Source organism: Ovis canadensis, chromosome 7 (genome assembly GCF_042477335.2).
Source record: "Ovis canadensis isolate MfBH-ARS-UI-01 breed Bighorn chromosome 7, ARS-UI_OviCan_v2, whole genome shotgun sequence".
Lineage (NCBI taxonomy): Eukaryota > Metazoa > Chordata > Mammalia > Artiodactyla > Bovidae > Ovis > Ovis canadensis.
In genome coordinates, this window is record NC_091251.1 from 97,490,995 (window position 1) to 97,503,887 (window position 12,893).

The 12,893-nt window shown below is 41.1% G+C and overlaps 1 protein-coding gene across 36 annotated transcripts in view; it reads left to right on the forward strand.

Moving 5' to 3' along the window:
• The window catches only part of TTLL5 (tubulin tyrosine ligase like 5), a 313,391-nt gene that overhangs the window by 146,533 nt on the left and 153,965 nt on the right, over positions 1-12,893 (forward strand). For all 36 annotated transcript variants that reach the window (XM_069597094.1, XM_069597088.1, XM_069597100.1 and 33 more), the window contains one exon: positions 7,117-7,271. In XM_069597094.1, the coding sequence (XP_069453195.1) occupies positions 7,117-7,271 (155 nt within the window). The remainder of the gene's footprint in view (positions 1-7,116; positions 7,272-12,893) is intronic.

Consider the following 12,893-nt stretch of genomic DNA (forward strand, 5'->3'; position numbering starts at 1 on the left):
AGCTCCTCTTCACTTTCTGCCATAAGGGTGGTGTCATCTGCATATCTGAGGTGATTGATATTTCTCCCGGCAGTCTTGATTCCAGCTTGTGCTTCTTCCAGTCCAGCATTTCGCATGATGTACTCTGCATAGAAGTTAAATAAGCAGGGTGACAATATACAGTCTTGACATACTCCTTTTCCTATTTGGAACCAGTCTGTTGTTCCATATCCAGTTCTAACTGTTGCTTCCTGACCTGCATACAGATTTCTGAAGAGGCAGGTCAGGTGGTCTGGTATTCCCATCTCTTGAAGAATTTTCCACAGTTTATTGTGATCCACACAGTCAAAGGCTTTGGCATAGTCAATAAAGCAGAAAGAGATGCTTTTCTGGAACTCTGTTGCTTTTTCCATAATCCAGCGGATGTTACCAATTTGATCTCTGGTTCCTCCGCCTTTTCTAAAACCAGCTTGAACATCAGGAAATTCATGGTTCACATATTGCTGAAGCCTGGCTTGGAGAATTTTGAGCATTACTTTACTAGCGTATGAGATGAGTGCAATTGTGCGGTAGTTTGAGCATTCTTTGGCATTGCCTTTCTTTGGGATTGGAATGAAAACTGACCTTTTTCAGTCCTGTGGCCACTGCTGAGTTTTCCAAATTTGCTGGCATATTGAATGCAGCACTTTCACAGCATCATCTTTCAGGATTTGAAACAGCTCAACTGGAATTCCATCACCTCCACTAGCTTTGTTCGTAATGATGCTTTCTAAGGCCCACTTGGCTTCACATTCCAGGATGTCTGGCTCTAGATGAGTGATCACACCATCATGATTATCCAGGTCGTGAAGATCTTTTTTGTACAGTTCTTCTGTGTATTCTTGCCACCTCTTCTTAATATCTTCTGCTTCTGTTAGGTCCATACCATTTCCATCCTTTATCGAGCCCATCTTTGCATGAAATTTTCCCTTGCTATCTCTAATTTTCTTGAAGAGATCTCTAGTCTTTCCCATTCTGTTGTTTTCCTCTATTGCTTTGCGTTGATCGCTGAAGAAGGCTTTCTAATCTCTTCTTGCTATTCTTTGGAACTCTGCATTCAGATGCTTATATCTTTCCTTTTCTCCTTTGCTTTTTGCCTCTCTTCTTTTCACAGCTATTTGTAAGGCCTCCCCAGACAGCCATTTTGCTTTTTTACATTTCTTTTCCATGAGGATGGTCTTGATCCCTGTCTCCTGTACAATGTCACGAACCTCATTCCATAGTTCATCAGGCACTCTATCTATCAGATCTAGGCCCTTAAATCTATTTCACACTTCCACTGTATAATCATAAGGGATTTGATTTAGGTCATACCTGAATGGTCTAGCGGTTTTCCCTGTTTTCTTCCATTTCAGTCTGAATTTGGTAATAAGGAGTTCATGATCTGAGCCACAGTCAGCTCCTGGTCTTGATTTTGTTGTGTATAGAGCTTCTCCATCTTTGGCTGCAAAGAATGTAATCAGTCTGATTTTGGTGTTGACCATCTGGTGATGTCCATGTGTAGAGTCTTCTCTTGTTTTGTTGGAAGAGGGTGTTTGCTATGACCAGTGCATTTTCTTGGCAAAACTGTATTAGTCTTTGCCCTGCTTCATTCTGCATTCCAAGGCCAAATTTGCCTGTTACTCCAGGTGTTTCTTGACTTCCTACTTTTGCATTCCAGTCCCCTATAATGAAAAGGACATCTTTTGGGGGTGTTAGTTCTAAAAGGTCTTGGAGGTCTTCATAAAACCGTTCAACTTCAGCTTCTTCAGCGTTACCGGTTGGGACATAGACTTGGATAACTGTGATATTGAATGGTTTGCCTTGGAAATGAACAGAGATCATTCTGTCGTTTTTGAGATTGCATCTGAGTACTGCGTTTCAGATTCTTTTGTTGACCATGATGGCTACTCCATTTCTTCTGAGGGATTCCTGCCCACAGTAGTAGATATAATGGTCATCTGAGTTAAATTCACTCATTCCAGTCCATTTTAGTTCGCTGATTCCTAGAATGTCAACGTTCACTCTTGACATCTCTTGTTTGACCACTTCCAATTTGCCTTGATTCATGGACCTGACATTCCAGGTTCCTATGCTTTATTGCTCTTTACAGCATCAGACCTTGCTTCTATCACCAGTCACATCCACAGCTGGGTATTGTTTTTGCTTTGGCTCCATCCCTTCATTCTTTCTGGAGTTATTTCTCCACTGATCTCCAGTAGCATATTGGGCACCTACTGACCTGGGGAGTTCCTCTTTCAGTATCCTATTATTTTGCCTTTTCATACTGTTCATAGGGTTCTCAAGGCAAGAATACTGAAGTGGTTTGCCATTCCCTTCTCCAGTGGACCACATTCTGTCAAAGGCAGGCATAAATCTGTACTCATAGGATTCAGCCAGATCTGGTCAAGGCGCTAGAGCTGTACTGTCCAATAAGATGGCAATGGCCTTCATGTGGCTTTTAAAATTTAAGTTAAATACAGTTTACAATCCAGTTCCTCAGTCACATTGGCCATATTTCAAGTGCACAATAGTCATCTGTGGCTGGTGACTACTGTATGGAACTGTGCAGCTTATAGAACATTTCCATCACAATATGTTCTATGGGATAGTACTGTTCTAGAACAAGGATTGAAAATAGTTGTCTCCCCTGTCAGTTCTGATTAATTGGAGACAGCTGCCTGGAGGACTGTGTAAAGAAGACTCTGAGGCCATAGCTAAGTGAGCCCCAAATTATTTTATTACTCATTAGCAATGTATGTCCTGGGAAGACAGAGCTGGGTGGTATGGAGGTAATTATGGCCTTGGATACTGAGTGTCTTCTAAACAAAAATCACAGAAATAAGAGTTGAATATTTAGAGGGGCAAGTTGTTGTTATTTAATAGAGACAGACTCCTTTTTTGTTTTTCTTTAGTAGGAATCCTTTGCATAGAAAGATGAAAACCTTCAAAACTTTTCTTATTCCTTACGTACTCTCACATTTAAGCAGTGGTCTTTTTTTGGTATCTTTCTCAAAATAAATTAAGGATGCTTTGCTTTTATGTAGAAGGAAATAACAATGGCTACCAAGTCTTGATTTATCCATGAAATGCAGAGTGGATGTTACATGAAAAAATAAAATTCGCTGCAACTCCAAAATTAGTTTTATGTTCATACCATCTCTTACTGTATCTGCCAAGAAACAAAACTGATTGAGGATAGTCTTGTTTGGAGTTTTTTGTTAGTCTGTTTCTCTAATATGCTATGATGAAGGTGACAAGTGGGAAATAAAATTTAAGGAAAAGGAGAAAAAGCTGGAATAGTTAGGTATAATCAATTCCTGTATAATTACTATTTTCAGAATTTGAGGTCTGTTTCTGATCATATTTTCAAAACCTTCTAGTAATTAAGGACAACTAAGACTATTTCCCTATTTGTTTCAAAACTGGAAAATGCCTTTTAAAACAAGAGTACCAGTTCTGCAACTGTTATGTGACCTTGAACCAATGACTTACCATAACTTCTCTGACCCTTAGTTTCTCCGTATCTGAGAAGGGAGTACTCGGGATTTCCTAACAGTTCAGTGGTTAGGACACCCCTCTCCCACTACCAAGGGGCTGAGTTCAATGCCTGGTATAGGAACTAAAATCCCAGAAAACCATGTGGAGTGACCAAAAAAAGAGAGAGAGAGAAAAGAGTATCACAGTATCTACCTCTGTGAATCATGGAGGGAGATAAAAACCTCACTTAGAAGTACCTGGCACTTCTCCGGTAAGGACTCAGATGCTAAGCCATAGGATTAGGATAAAGTATACCACATGCATTTGGAAGAGGACTTTCTGTTTTCCTCTTGGCCCTGCCATCTAGTCAGTGTGTTACCTTTACCTAATTATTTACCTCTCAAGACTTCAGTTGCCTCTTCTGTAAAATGAGAGTAACGATAGAAGTTTCTTGAAAGGCTGGCTCAGGGTTAAGTGAAATTGTGCACATCAAGATGATGCATCTAAGCTGTGGGTCCCCAGCTCCCGGGCCACAGACCCGTTAGGACCGGGGCTGCCCAGCAGGAGGTGAGCAGAGGGTGAAGTTTCATCTGTGTGTATACCCGCTTCCCATGGCTTGCCTTACTGCCCGAGCTCAGCCTTCTTTCAGATCAGCAGCATCAGATTCACATAGGCATGAATCCTAACCCTAAAGTCAAGGCCGAATATTCTGAGATTGCCACGAAATAAGGTGCACAATAAATGTAATGCGTTTGAATCACCCCCAAAACCCATCCACCCCTCCCCCAGTCCAAGGAAAAATTATCTTCCACAAAACCGGTCCCTGGTGCCCATAAGGCTGAGGACTGCTGAGCTAAGCCCATGGCACTTGGTGAGCATTCAGTAAATGTTGGCGATTATGATGAAAATGATGCTTCAGTCCCTAAGTCGTGTCTGACTCTTTCGACCCCATGGACTGTAGCCCCCCCAGGCTCCTCTATCCATGAAATTTCCCAGGCAAGAATACTGGAAGGGGTTGCCATTTTCTTCTCCATGGATCTTCCTGATCCAGGCAGTCTCCTGCGTTGCAGACAGATTCTTTACCGGCTAAGCTGCCAGGGAAGCCCACGATGAGGACAACGATGTTTCAATTAAAGGCGGTCTGGCCAAAAGAGAGAAAATATACCGAGTCTGATATCTCTTCTCCTTCCCATTCACTCATGTCCAAGCCAGAAAGTTTATACTAACATGGTAAAGTATGTACATTTTGTTTATTTTATTGCTGTCCCACTATAAATTATTAATAAGCCTTTTTTATTAGGTTTTTGGCACAACCGACTAAGACAGTAATTGGAGAAGCTGTAAGTTATCAGAAAGACCTTTCTACTTGGTAATGTCTTTAAAAGCTGTAAGCTCATGTCTAATTTGAAAAGCGTAATCTTTAGGGCCAGGGGTCTAATTTGAGAAGCCTAATCTTTAGGGCAGAGAAGGCAATGGCACCCCACTCCAGTACTCTTGCCTAGAAAATCCCATGGATGGAGGAGCCTGGTAGGCTGCAGTCCATGGGGTCGCTGAGGGTCGGACACGACTGAGCAACTTCACTTTCCCTTTTCACTTTCATGCATTGGAGAAGGAAATGGCAACCCACTCCAGTGTTCTTGCCTGGGGAATCCCAGGGATGGGGGAGCCTGGTGGGCTGCCGTCTATGGGATCGCACAGAGTCTGACGCGACTGAAGTGACTTAGCAGAATCTTTAGGGCCAAGGGGGTTAGTGTTGGGGCAAGGGTGAGCTGAGTCCTGGGGGGAGTCCGACTGTCTGAGCACCTTTGTTGCTTCTAGGTAGGGGTGCAGGAAGAGGGTCAGGCCCTTCAGAGGGGCCAGAGGGCACTGCCGCCACCTTCTGCGCTGTCTTCCCCCTTTCGTCAACGTGGTCTTTCTTCTCTTCTGGTAGTGGCAGAGAGGGGTCAAAAATATTTGAGTCTTTGGTGTGAAGACACAGTCCTGGGCAGTTGTCACTTACTGAATTCTGTAACTAGGAATGAAGCACTAGACTGCTAAAAATGACTTAGTTTCTTTCAGATTTTAAAAAAAATCCTATCTGTGTCAAAGTTGTTAGCTTCCTGGAACACTTTTCTTGGAAGTTAAATCTCCTCACATCACTCTTCCCTGTATCTCCCACTCAGCACCCTGCCTTCAGCCTTGAGTCCCCCCACCCCTTTCCAGCATCCTCTGTGCATCTCATTTGAAATGCTTCTCGAAGCCTCCTTTTCTGATTCCACTCTTCCCATCCAAGTTTTAAGCTTATCAGCTCACACCTGTGTTTTTCATAATAATGTACTTTTTTTTCTTCTAGCTTATGAAAGTAATATATCCCTTTTAGGAATGTGTATCTGCATATGTGTGCGTTTAAGGAAATTTGGATCTGCTCTCTGTAAAGTTTCATATTGTGATTTCTTTGTTTTAATTCGAGACATCAGCATGTTCCTATAATCATTAAGTATTATGCAAAAAATTCTGGTGGATACATAACATTCCCTTATATGTTTAGAGCAAAGTTTATTTAACATAATTTATTTAAATACTGTTAGCCATTTAAATCTTTCCTTTTTCAATATTAAAAAGGATGCTTGCTTTCAGTTTCTGTTCACAGTATAGTGTAGTGAGTAAGAACAGGGAATTTGGAGTTTCAGACTATGGTCAGGTTGTAGTTCTGCCATTTATTCCTGTTTCCTTCTTTGTAAAGTGGGGATTATAATAGTACTTGCAAATAGAATTGTGAAAGAAATGTACGTAATATACTTGTTTACTCAGAGCTTGGCACATTTTAAGTTCTGCTAAATAGTAACTGCTGTTATAATACTCACCTCATGAATGATCTGCGGTTGTTTTTTTGCATAGTTCCTATAACTATGGAACTGTAGCATCAAAGTGTACAAAAATTTCGATACTTTTAATAATATGTTGGCAAATTTACTTGTAGAAAGAGCCTACCAATGAAAGATGTGTACTTACACTACACATCTAATATCACCCTTTGGCATTGTTAGGTCCTATATTTTTCATTAGTATATGTCAGTGTAGCACATAAAAGTGTTATCTTGTAATTTACATTTCTTTGGCAATAGAACTGAGTAGTTTTAATTGTTTAATTGGCTAATTATATTCGATTTTTGTAAATCATTTATTGAAGTCAGTGCCCATTTTTCTATTTCCTGGGCAACTTTTTTCTAAATCAGTGACTTTATCTAATTATTATTTATAACCAAAATCTATTCGGCATTTAGAACTTTCATATGAGGACGCAAGGGTCAGAAAGGCTAAGTAGTCTGCCTACTTCTTAGAGCCTTGCATGAGACAGAGTAAATACTTACCCGCTTTGTTGCTAAGCTTTGTATTTTACTGCACCTAGCATAGTATGGTGCATTGCATGTAGGAGGAGCGGAATAAATACTTGTTAACTTGTATTGACACTCGGGACCCTCACCTCTGCTCTTGGACGTGCACCGAGGTCACACTTTAATGCGTGCCTCTGTCACAACCACTGTGTCAGCCCAGATGAATCAGCATCGCCTGGACTCTACATGAATTCCCCAGTATGTTTTTAATGATGCTTTTCTAAAACTCTGTGAAGTCAGTTTATTTCCCTCACTTCATTTCTAGGTAACAAACCTGAATTTGGCAAGCAGCGTCATAAACAGAAGCAGTGCTTCAACTCCCCCCACACTTCGGCCTGTCATCAGTCCCAGTGGCCCAACATGGTCGATACAGTCAGACCCCCAAGCTCCTGAGAGCCACTGCACCCCTCCTGGAAGCAGGTATGTAAGGGGCATGCAGCCAGCATGTGGGTCACACAGAGGCAGCCTGTCCTACGCAAGTCATTCCCACTTTGAGTTGCCTGCACAGACACCAGGAAGACGGATGCCTCTCTCCATGTGTCCTAACCCTCTGATGCTTCAATGCAGGGCCTCCTTTTACTTGTAAGACAGTTTTTGGCCAAATCAAATGAAAAGGAAATTTCTGATACAGTTTAGCAAGTTTACTTCCAGGCTGAAAGAGCAAGACTTTTTTCTGTGTTTTATTTTTAATTGGAGGCTAATTGCTTTACAATGTTATGTTGGTTTGTGCCTATACAACCACACAAATGAATCAGCCATAAGTATACATATGTCCCTTCCCTCTTGAATCTCCCTCCCACCTCCCACCCCTCTAGGTTGTCACAGAGCGCTGGGTTGAGTTCCCTGTGTTATACAGCAACTTCTCACTAGCTGTGTGTATTACATATGGTAATGTATGTTTCAGTGTTACTCTCAATTCATGCCACCCTCCCTCCCCTCTGCTGTATGTGCAAATCTGTTGTCTATGTCTGCATGTTTATTCCTGAGCTGCAAATATGTTCATCTGTACCATTTTCTTAAATTTCAAATATTCATTAATATATGATATTTGTTTTTCTCTGACTTGCTTCACTCTCTATAACAGGCTCTAGGTTTGTCCACCTCACTAGAACGGACTCAGATTCATTCCTTTTTATGGTTGAGTGATATTCCACTCGTATATGTACCGCAACTTCTTTATCCATTTATCTGTCAGTGGAGATCTTGGTTATGTCCATGTCCTAGCTATTGTAAATAGTGGTGCAAAGAACTTCGGGGGGCATATGTGTCTTTTTGAATTATGGTTTTCGCAGGCTATATGGGCTTCCTAGGTGGTGCTAGTGGTAAAGAATCTACCTGCCAGTGTAGGAGACACAGGAGACATGGGTGTGATCCCTGGGTTGAGAAGATCCCTGGAGCAGAAAGTGGCAACCCACTTCGGTATTCTTGCCTGGAACTTCCATGGACAGAGGAGCCTGGTGGGATACAGTCCTTGGGGTCATGAAGAGGTGGATGTGACTGAGCACACACACTCAGGGTATATGCCCAGTAGTGGGATTGCTGGGTCATACAGCAGTTTTATTCCCAGTTTTTTAAGAAGTCTCTGTACTGTCCTCCATAGTGGCTGTATCAATTTTCATTCCCACCAACTGTGCACGAGGGTTCTCTTTTCTCCACATCCTCTCCAGCAATTTTTGTTTGTAGATTTTTTGATGATGGTGGCCATTCTGACCAGTGTGAGGTGATACCTTCTAGTAGTTTCGATTTGCATTTCTCTAATAATGAGCAGTGTTGAACATTTTTTCATGTGTGTATTAGCCATCTGTATGTCTTCTTTGGAGAAATATCTGTTTAGGTCTTCTGTCCATTTTTTTTGATTGGGTTGTTTTCCTGATATTGAGCTGCATGAGCTACTTGTATATTTTGAAGACTAATCCTTTGTCAGTTGCTTCATTTGCAGTTAGTTTCTCCCATTCTGAAGATTGTCTTTTCACCTTGTATTTGGTTTCCTTTGCAAAAGCTTTTAAGTTCAACTAGGTCCCATTTGTTTTTATTTCCATTACTCTTAGAGGTGGGTCATAGAGGATCTTGCTGTAATGTACGTAAAAGAGTCTTCTGCCTATGTGTTCATCTAAGTTTTATAGTTTCTGGTCTTACATTTAGGTCTTTAATCCATTTTGAGTTGATTTTTGTGTGTAGTGGTGGGAAATGTTCTATATTCATTCTTTTATACATAACTGTCCAGTTTTCCCAGCACCACTTATTGAAGAGACTGTCCTCTTTCCATTGCATATTCTTGCCTCCTTTGTCAAAGACGGGGTGCCCATAGGTGTGTGGGTTTATCGCTGGGCTTTCTATCATGTTCCATTGATCTGTATATCTGTTTTTGTGCCAGTACCATACTGCCTTGATGACTGTAACTTTGTAGTATAGTCTGAAGTCAGGAAGGTTGATTTCTCTAGCTCCATTTTTCTTAAGATTGCTTTGGCCATTCGGGTTCTTAGAAATTATGAAATATTTTGTTCTAGTTCTGTGAAAAATGCTATTGGCAATTTGATAGGGATTGCATTGAATCTGTAGATTGCTTGGGTAGTAGAGTCATTTTCATAATTTTGATTCTTTGAATCCAAGAACATGCTATATCTCTTCATCTGTTTGTGTCATCTTTGATATCTTTCATGAGTATCTTATAGTTTTCTGTATAGTTTTCTGTCCTTTATCTCTTTAGGTAGGTTTATTCCTGGGTATTTTATTCTTTTGGTTGCAGTGGTGAGTGGGATTGAGTCCTTAATTTCTCTTTCTGATTTTTTGTTATTAGTGTATAGAAATACAGAGGATTTCTGTGTGTTGATTTTGTATCATGTGACTTTACTAAATTCATTGATTAGCTCTAGTAATATTCTGATAGGATCTTTACTATCTTTCTATGTATAGTATCATATTATCTGCAGGCAATGAGTGTTTTACTTCTTTTTTTCCGATCTGGATTCATTTTATTTCTTTTTCTTCAGTGATTGCCATGGGTAGGACTTCCAAAACTGTTGAATAATAGTAGTGAGAGTGGGCACCCTTGTCTTGTTCCTGATCTTGGAGGCTGTGCTTTCAGTTTTTTACCACTGAGGATACTGTTTGCTGTGGATTTGTCATATATGGCCTTTATTATGTTGAGGTAGGTTCCTTCTATGCCAGTTTTCTGAAGAGTTTTTATCATAAAAGGGTGTTGTTTTTGTCCAGAGCTTTTTCTGCATCTGTTGAGATTATCATATGATTTTTATCTTTCAATTGGTTAATATGGTGATCACATTGATTGATTTGCATATATTGAAGAATCTCTGCATCTTTGGGATAAACCCCACTTGATCATGGTGTATAATCCTTCTAATGTGTTGTTGGATTCTCTTTGCTATAATTGTGTAGGACTTTTGCATCTATGTTCATCAGTGATACTGGCCTATAATTTTCTTCTTTTGTGATGTCCCCTTGTCAGATTTTGGTATCAGGGTGATGGTGGCCCCATAGAATGAGTGTTCCTCACTGTGCAGTTTTTTGGAAGAGTTTGAGAAGGTTAGACATTAGCTGTTCTCTAAACGTTTGATTGGCTTCCCAAGTGGTGCTTGTGGTAAAGAACCTGCATGTCAATGCAGGAAACATAAGAGATGCTGGTTCAGTGCCTGGGTTGGGAAGATCCCCTGGAGAAGGGAATGGCAACCCACTCCAGTATTCTTGCCTGGAGAATCACCATTGACAGAGGAGTCTGGTGGGCTACAGTCCATAGGGTCGCAAAGAGTCAGACACAACTAAAGCAACTGAGCATACAATCATTTGATAGAATTCACCTGTGAAGCCATCTGGCCCTGGACTTTTGTTTTTTGGGAGATTTTTGATCACAGTTTTGATTTCAGTGCTTCTGATTGATCTGTTCATAATTTCTATTTTTTCCTGGTTCAGCCTTGGAAGGTTGAACTTTCCCAAAAATTTGTCCATTTCTTTTAGGTTGTCCGTTTTATTGGCATATCAGTTCAGTTCAGTCACTCAGTCGTGTCTGACCCTGTGTGACCCCATGGACTGCAGCATGCCAGGCTCCCCTGTCCATCACCAGCTCCCAGAGCCTACTCAAACTCGTGTCCATAGTGTTGGTGATTGCCATCCAAACATCTTATCCTCTTCCTCTGTCATGCCCTTCTCTTCCCATCTTCAATCTTTCCCAGCATCAGGGTCTTTTCAGATGAGTCAGTTCTTCACATCAGGTGGCCAAAGTATTATAGTTTCAGCTTCACCATCAGTCTTTGCAATGAATATTCAGGACTGATTTCCTTTAGGATTAACTGGTTTGATCTCCTTGCAGTCTAAGGGACTCTCAACAGTCTTCTCCAACACCACAGTTCAAAAGCATCAATTCTTTGGCGCTCAAGTTTCTTTATAGTCCATCTCTCACATCCATATATGACCACAGGAAAAACCATAGCTTTGACTAGACAGACCTTTGTTGGCAAAGTAATGTCTCTGCTTTTTAATATGTCTAGCTTTTCTTCCAAGGGGCAAGTGTCTTTTAATTTCATGGCTGCAGTCACCATCTGCAGTGATTTTGGAGCCCCCCAAAATAAAGTCTGTCACTGTTTCCATTGTTTTTCCAACTATTTGCCATGAAGTGATGGGACTAGCAGCTCAGGTGATCTGGTATTGCCATCTCTTTCAGAATTTTCCACAGTTTATTGTGATCCACACACTCAAAGGCTTTGGCATAGTCTATAAAGCAAGGGAACATTTCATGCAAAGATGGTCTCGATAAAGGACAGAAATGGTATGGACCTAACAGAAGCAGAAGATATTAAAAAGAAGTGGCAAGAATACACAGAAGAACTGTACAAAAAAGATCTTCACAACCCAGATAATCACAATGGTATGATCACCCATCTGGAGCCAAACATCCTGGAATGTGAAGTCAAGTGGGCCTTAGAAAGCACCACTGTGAACAAAGCTAGTGGAGGTGATGGAATCCCAGTTGAGCTATTTCAAATCCTGAAAGATGATGCTGTGAAAGTGCTGTACTCAATATGCCAGCAAATTTGGAAAACTCAGCAGTGGCCACAGGACTGGAAAAGGTCAGTTTTCATTCCAATCCCAAAGAAAGGCAATGCCAAAGAATGCTCAAACTACCACACAATTGCATTCATCTCACACATTAGTAAAGTAATGCTCAAAATTCTCCAAGCCAGTCTTCAGCAATACATGAACCGTGAACTTCCTGATGTTCAAGCTGGTTTTAGAAAAGGCAGAGGAACCAGAGATCAACTTGCCAACATCCGCTGGATCGTGGAAAAAGCAAGAGAGTTCCAGAAAAACATCTACTTCTGCTTATTTAACTTATATGCAGAGTATATCATGAGAAACGCTGGGGTGGAAGAAGCGCAAGCTGGAATTAAGATTGCCGGGAGAAATATCCGTAACCTCAGATATGCAGATGACACCACCCTTATGGCAGAAAGTGAAGAGGAACTAAAAAGCCTCTTGATGAAAGTGAAAGAGGAGAGTGAAAAAGTTGGCTTAAAGCTTCACATTCAGAAAACTAAGATCATGGCATCTGGTCCCATCACTTCATGGGAAATAGATGGGGAAAGAGTGGAAACAGTGTCAGACTTTATTTTTGGGGGCTCCAAAATCACTGCAGATGGTGACTGCAGCCATGAAATTGAAAGATGCTTACTCCTTGGAAGGAAAGTTATGACCCACCTAGACAGCATATTGAAAAGCAGAGACATTACTTTGCCAACAAAGATCCATCTAGTCAAGGCTATGCTTTTTCCAGTAGTCACGTATGGATGTGAGCGTTGGACTATGAAGAAAGCTGAGCACCGAAGAATTGATGCTTTTGAACTGTGGTGTTGGAGAAGACTCTTGAGAGTCCCTTGGACTGCAAGGAGATCCAACCAGTCCATTCTAAAGGAGATCAGCCCTGGGTGTTCCTTGGAAGGACTAATGCTAAAGCTGAAACTCCAATACTTTGGCCACCTCTTGCAAAGAGTTGACTCATTGGAAAAGACTCTGATGCTGGGAGGGATTGAG